Source organism: Barbus barbus (assembly GCF_936440315.1).
Source record: "Barbus barbus genome assembly, chromosome: 44".
NCBI lineage: Eukaryota > Metazoa > Chordata > Actinopteri > Cypriniformes > Cyprinidae > Barbus > Barbus barbus.
The window spans coordinates 422,501-430,000 of record NC_136722.1 but is presented as its reverse complement, the minus strand read 5'-3'; the positions used below and the strand labels follow the sequence as shown (position 1 = coordinate 430,000).

Genomic DNA, 7,500 nt, shown 5'->3' with positions numbered 1-7,500 from the left:
TGATTAACTCTTTACAGCCACGAGTATATAAAGACTAACCTGTCTGTGTCATAAGTTATATCCAATCTTCGTCATGACAACATGACCGCGGTAAAGCCTGTAACCACGGTAACTTTCACAATCTGTTTGCACAGGAATGAATATCTGACATGTTTCAAGCTGTTTTAAATCAGCTGAGGAATATTATTTTGTTGACCGAAAATGTTATTTTAGTCTTTCAATTCCAATCCATATCTTTAAGAAGTTTCTTCTCTTACAAACAGCAAAGTTTATAGTTTTATTTCTGTCTATATACCTAAAGTTTGATCATAATTCTTTCACACCGATTTATTTAACATTTCACTCCTAAAAATATGAGTTTGTTTCTGTTTGTTGACAATATTTTTAGACTTCAATTGTGGAAGTTTATGCAAATTATTGCACATTATTTAAATAATACATCATATTCAGATTTAAACAACATTTCTAAAAACAAAATTGTAATGCAAACGTACTGTGATTAATGAGCTAGAGAAGTACGATGGCCTTAAAATCAGATTTAAAAAAATCAAAACCTGGGTATAAGAGGCATCTTCATTTTAGAAGTGTGATTTCTAGACCTGAAAAAGTCATATTAATTAATGAAATCTTACAAATATATTTTATAGCTATTTTATACAGAATATAATTTTTTCTAGTTATTCCAAGCTTTAAAATATTTTACTGGATAGAATTTTTTTTTTTTTTTAAATCCCCAAAAGACTGAAGAGTAGTGCAGATTGACTCTGAGTCTGCAGGGTTATATCTCACACAGAGACGGCGAGGTCAGGGGGACAGACGGAGAAGCAGAGGAAGATGTGTGTGATGTGTAACTCATTCACGAGGACCTACAGACTCTAAAAGACAGCAGACAACCCGAACGCTTCAGGTGCAGAACTCTCTCACGGAAAAAAGAGGCCTTCTTTAAACGTGAAGCGTGACATTTATGTGATCAGCACTGAGAAACGCTCATTACAGCGTCCTACAACACGCATTTAGTTTCTTAGAAGTTAAATTAGTCTATCTTTTAAAAGCATGCAGTCACTGTCTGAAGAAACGTGTTCGATTGTGGTCATGTGAATCTGAAACCTGCCTCCAGCTCAGATCCATCATCCCTTCTGAACATCTGCACATTCATAACAAGGATTCCATAATAAATTAGAAACAATATTACAATAAAGTTCATTTCTTAGATTATAAATATAGAAGCAATCTTTCATCTTTGCCAGTGAAGTGTCTCTCCAATCCATTAAAAAGACTCGTTCACCCAGAAATGAAATGTCTGCCATCGGTGACTCTCTGATGCTGTTCCAGACCTGTATGACTTTCATTCATCTTTGGAGCACAAATTAAGATATTTTTAATGAAACCTGAGAGGTTTCTGTTCCTCCGCTGAAAGTTGTTCACGATTCAGAACCATTTATCCCTGTCTCTCTATATATATTAAGTTTTTCTTCAAATGTGACATTATAGGGGAGGTCTACAGAGAAGGCTCGGAACGCTGCCTTTAGAGCTAGAGATGACGAGGGCCTGAAGACAGCTAGGGCCAACCTTTCCCGCGGCATCAGAGAGGCCAAGAGACAGTACTCCAGGAGGATAGCCCATCGTTTCAGCGACAGCAGAGACACTCGGAGCCTGTGGCAGGGGATACAGACCATCACGGATTACAAGCTCCCACCACAGACCTGTGACAACACCATCCCCCTGCTGAACGAGCTGAATGCCTTCTTTGCTCGCTTTGAGGCACAAAACAGCACCACTGCACAGAAGACTCCACCTCCTCCCGGCAGGTGATGACGCTGTCCCCGGACAGTGTGAGGAGATCCCTCAGCAGGATCGATGCACGCAAAGCTCCGGGTCCTGACAACATTCCTGGGCGTGTACTGAGAGACTGTGCAGTGGAACTCACTGATGTCTTCACAGACATTTTCAACATCTCATTAAATCAGGCCGTTGTCCCCACATGCTTCAAAGCTACCACCATCATTCCAGCCCCAAAGAAGTCATCTCCATCCTGCTGCAATGACTACTGTCCAATAGCACTCACTCCTATCCTCATGAAGTGCTTTGAACGGCTAGTCATGCACCACATCAAGTCTGCCCCCCCCCCCTCCCTGGACCCCCTCCAGTTTGCATATAGGTCCAACCGCTCGACCGATGATGCCATCACCACTGCCCTCCAGGATGCTGCTCATAGACTTCAGTTCAGCATTCAACACAATCATCCCTCAACAGCTCACACACAAACTGGCCCAGCTGGGGCTCAACACCTCTCTGTGCAACTGGCTGTTGGACTTCCTGACCGGGAGACCTCAGGCAGTACGGGTCGGCAGTAACACATCCAGCACCATCACACTGAACACTGGGGCCCCCCAAGGATGTGTGCTGAGCCCCCTCCTCTTCACTCTGCTGACCCACGACTGCACACCGTCACACAACTCCAACCTCTTCATTAAGTTTGCGGATGACATGACTGTGGTGGGCCTCATTAACAACAGAGATGAGACAAACTACAGGAGCGAGGTGAGCCGCCTGGCCGGGTGGTGCAGTGACAACAATCTCTCTCTGAATGTGAAGAAGACGAAGGAGATTGTTGTTGACTTCAGGAGAGTACACACTCAGCATGCCCCTCTGACCATCAACGGTGCGACTGTGGAGAGAGTGAGCAGCACCAAGTTCCTGGGTGTGCACATCACAGAGGACCTCTCCTGGACTAACAACACTGTAGCACCGGCCAAGAAAGCACAGCAGCGTCTCTACTTCCTCCGCAAACTCAGAAGAGCCAGAGTCCCGGCCCCCATCATGTGCACCTTCTACAGAGGCACCATCGAGAGCATCCTGACTAGCTGCATCACTGTGTGGTATGGCGCTTGCAACGCATCCTGCCGCAAGTCACTTCAACGAATAGTGAGAGCAGCTGAGAAGATCTTTGGTGTCTCTCTCCCCTCCCTCCAGGACATTTACAGCACCCGTCTCACCCGCAAAGCCCTCCGCATTGCAGGTGATCCCACCCACCCGACACACAGCTTCTTCAGTCTGCTGCCATCAGGGAGGAGACTGCGGAGTCTCCAGGTGAGGACCAGCAGACTGAAGAACAGCTTCATACATCAGGCTGTCAGGAAGCTGAACTCCCTCCCGTCCTTGCCCCCCCTCCCCTCTTTTACCCCATGCAACACTGATACTACGCCCCCCCCCCCACATCCCCACATCCCCAGGACCTTCCAGCCCCCCCCCCCCCCACCTACTTACAAACTGTGACCAGCACCTCTCACTTGTGCAGCATTGGATTGATCACTACCTCATCCAGCATTGACTGCAAACTACCTCTTTGGATAGTCTGAGAAAAAGACTGTTCTCCTGTGATGTTATTTTATTTAACTGGTTTGCACTCTATCTGCCATGTGCCTTATGCCACTTTATCTATCTTTCTTTATTTTTCTACAATGTCCTCATTTGTATATCTGTATAGTTGTATATACATATGTTTAAACTGTATTTATCTGTATTTGAACGTCTACTGTCAGTGTTTAATGTTAACTGTATGCACCAAGGGTCTGAGAGTAACGCAGTTTCAATTCTCTGTATGTATGTGCCGTACATGTGGAAGAATTGACAATAAAGCAGACTTGACTTGACTATTTTCAAATGTATACAAAAAAATTACCAAAAAATGTATTGGTAGAAAACATATTTGTGCAAATATATTTTGAAACATATATTAGCAAAAAAATATTGGTATATTTTGAAAATATATTTTTATGGGAAAGAATATATAAAAAAAAAATAAAAAATGTTTTTTTCAAAGATGAATGAAAGTCTTACGGGTTTGGTGCAACATGAGGGTGAGTTAATGATGGCAAAATTAAATTTTTTGGGTGAATTATTGGTTCAAATCCCAGCCCTGTATTTTCTCCGTCTAAATCCTGTACAACGCACCGTATTCACATTTGCAGGTTTCTCAGAAGCTGAAGTCATCACAATCAGGTAAACTTCTACAGTTATGAACAGAAACTACACATATCATTTTTGCATTCTTGTTTGAAAAATCCATGATAGCATTTTTATGACATTCGAAAGAGGAAAAAAATAACAAAAGACTGATTGGTCAGAAGAGAGAAAAATCAGAAACACTAGTCAACTAGTTCTCGATAATTTAAAGCCAAAGTAATATAACACAAAGTATAGTGTTATATATGTACTTTTAAGCTGAAAAAAAGAGAAAATCTTAGATTTATAATGTTAATAACTGTATGTGTTCTGTCCCCCTCAGAAATGCGTCACATGACACCGGTAAAGTAGGTTTAGCGTGCAGAAACACATCATTCACGGCTCGACTTCACAAAGCATGCAAAAACTGATTCAGACACACGGCTCAATGCTGAGTGGAAAACAGAGAAAAGAAAAGACCCATGTGTTTGAGGAGGTTGCCTGAACATGTTTGAGCATCTCCACCAGACACAAGACACAGTCAAGACATCTGTGAGAGTGACCTTCATGTGTCTGTGTGGCTCCGGCTCCAGCTTCCAGTCTGATACGGACTGATGTTACGTCTCTCACACGCAGCTCAGGAGAATACTATGAGTCCAGGCCTGATAACACCAGCAAACAGGTGGAAATTTGTTGCAATTAAAATTTTCATTTCAATTAATGTCTGTTCAGACAGACACAAACATCTAACAGTTTTCTTTTACATCACACTAAAAAAAAAAAATAATAATAATTTACATTTTCATTCATCCCATCTGCTGTTTTTTTGCATGGCTCTGAACAGATAAATCACACACAGAAATTGGACCTAATTTCTGTGCCGAACATTGGCGTTCGTGCGAACACACCCTGTTCTTTAACATCTTGAAGACGTGCCAGTAAGATAAGTAGCACTTTGCCCTGGCAGCCAGTGTTTAATGATGTCGAGTGACGATGCTGGTGAAAGACACACACACACACACAAAGAGAAGGAGATCCACAAACAACACAAAGAGAAGAGCAGACACACACACACAAAAAGAGCGCAGATGCTCAGGAAGACAAACATGTAATTATATGATGTGAAATGCGTGTAAATAAAGCAAGAATAACAGGAAACCCCTGAATTTTTCTCATCAGTCAGACATGGGCGTAAAGACACGACACCTGAAACACGCATTACACTAAGACAAAAATGACAACCTGCGCACATTTAAACCTGTGATGGTCAGGGTAATTATGGTTAACTGAAACTAAAAACATAATAAATAAAAATCTGTGTTACTTAAATACATGTTGACTAACATGCAACACACAAAAAAACTAACTTATTTTATTTCATCTAGGCAACATTTCATGTCTTTACTTTAACTTGATGAGCTAAAATAAACTATAATTAATTAAAAATATTGTATAGATATATATAAAAAAAAAAAACAACAACAAAAAACTAATAAAAATTACGGAAAAACCCCAATTAAATTACTGCAACTTTGGTGTTATATTATCATATTTTTAATTAGATTTTATTTGCTATTTTCTGCTTTTTATGTTATTTTTAATGATACTAAAACAACAGTGGTAACATCCATAAGTACTAAAACTACTAAAACTAAAATTTAAATAAAAGTGAAAGCTAAATATAAATATAAAAAAAAAAAAAAAAGAAAAAATGACAACTGTAAATAAAATGACTAAAACTTAACTAAAAAAAAATTAAAACCTAATTAAAAATATAAACAAATACTATAATAACATATCGACATTGTCAACTTTACTAATTTTAACTACTAAAACTAAAATAAATAAAAAATTAAGACTAAGAAAAATTACAAAGGCAAAAAAAATTAATTTTTTTATTGTTAAATGATTAATGAAAACAGTACTAAAAGTTAAACAAAAAACATTAAAAGCTAGTTAAAAAGATGAATAGGTACTTTAGCAGAACATAAATAATGTGTAGTTGCATGTTTTCTGTGTGTGTGTGTGTGTGTGTGTGTGTGTGTGTGTGTGTGTTACCGGAGCCGGAGCCGGATGTGGTCATGTCGTAGATCAGGTCTTTGAGCGTGGTTCCCACCGTGATGAAGGGGTGGTCCATGGATGGGTCTTCCTCATTAGGCACGCGGTGGTGGAGGACCGAGCGGCTGTGGCAGATGTAGAAGACGGTGACCATCAGGAAGCACACCACACACACAGGCCCCGCGATCAGGGCCGCGAATGCTACGGGCCCCAACGTCGGCGGCTTCTGCGTTGGCACTGAACGAGAGCAAAACATGAGGAAAACATGAAATACATGAGAGAAACATGAGAGAAGCATGAGAGCAACATGAGGAAAACGTGAAAAACATGAGAGAAACATGAGGAAAACATGAAATACATGAGAGAAACATGAGGAAAACGTGAAAAACATGAGAAACATGAGGAAAACGTGAAAAACATGAGAAACATGAGGAAAACGTGAAAAACATGAGAGAAACAGGAGGAAAACATGAGAGAAACATGAGAGAAAACGTGAAAAACATGAGAGAAACAGGAGGAAAACATGAGAGAAACATGAGGGAAAACGTGAAAAACATGAGAGAAACATGAGGAAAACGTGAAAAACATGAGAGAAACAGGAGGAAAACATGAGAGAAACATGAGAGAAAACGTGAAAAACATGAGAGAAACAGGAGGAAAACATGAGAGAAAACGTGAAAAACATGAGAAACATGAGGAAAACGTGAAAAACATGAGAGAAACAGGAGGAAAACATGAGAGAAACATGAGAGAAAACGTGAAAAACATGAGAGAAACAGGAGGAAAACATGAGAGAAAACGTGAAAAACATGAGAGAAACAGGAGGAAAACATGAGAGAAACATGAGAGAAAACGTGAAAAACATGAGAGAAACAGGAGGAAAACATGAGAGAAAACGTGAAAACCATGAGAGAAACAGGAGGAAAACATGAGAGAAAACGTGAAAAACATGAGAGAAACAGGAGGAAAACATGAGAGAAAACGTGAAAAACATGAGAGAAACATGAGAGAAAACGTGAAAAACATGAGAAACATGAGGAAAACGTGAAAAACATGAGAGAAACAGGAGGAAAACATGAGAGAAACATGAGAGAAACATGAGGAAAACATGAGAGAAACATGAGAGAAACATGAGAGAAACATGAGGAAAACATGACAGAAACATGAGGAAAATTAGAGACACATGAAGAAAACATGAGAGAAGCATGAGAGAAACATGAGAGAAAACGTGAAAAACATGAGAGAAACAGGAGGAAAACATGAGAGAAACATGAGAGAAAACGTGAAAAACATGAGAGAAACATGAGGAAAACGTGAAAAACATGAGAGAAACATGAGAGAAAACGTGAAAAACATGAGGAAAACGTGAAAAACATGAGAGAAACAGGAGGAAAACATGAGAGAAAACGTGAAAAACATGAGAGAAACAGGAGGAAAACATGAGAGAAACATGAGGAAAACATGAGAGAAACATGAGGAAAACATGACAGAAACATG

General features: G+C 39.9%; 1 protein-coding gene across 1 annotated transcript in view; it reads right to left on the bottom strand.

Annotated features, from left to right (window-relative positions):
• LOC306863107 (TGF-beta receptor type-1-like) overlaps positions 1-7,500 on the bottom strand; it is a 61,049-nt gene that overhangs the window by 23,060 nt on the left and 30,489 nt on the right. Inside the window, exon 3 of the mRNA XM_079406290.1 lies at positions 6,004-6,240. Coding sequence (XP_079262416.1) covers positions 6,004-6,240 — 237 coding nt within the window. The remainder of the gene's footprint in view (positions 1-6,003; positions 6,241-7,500) is intronic.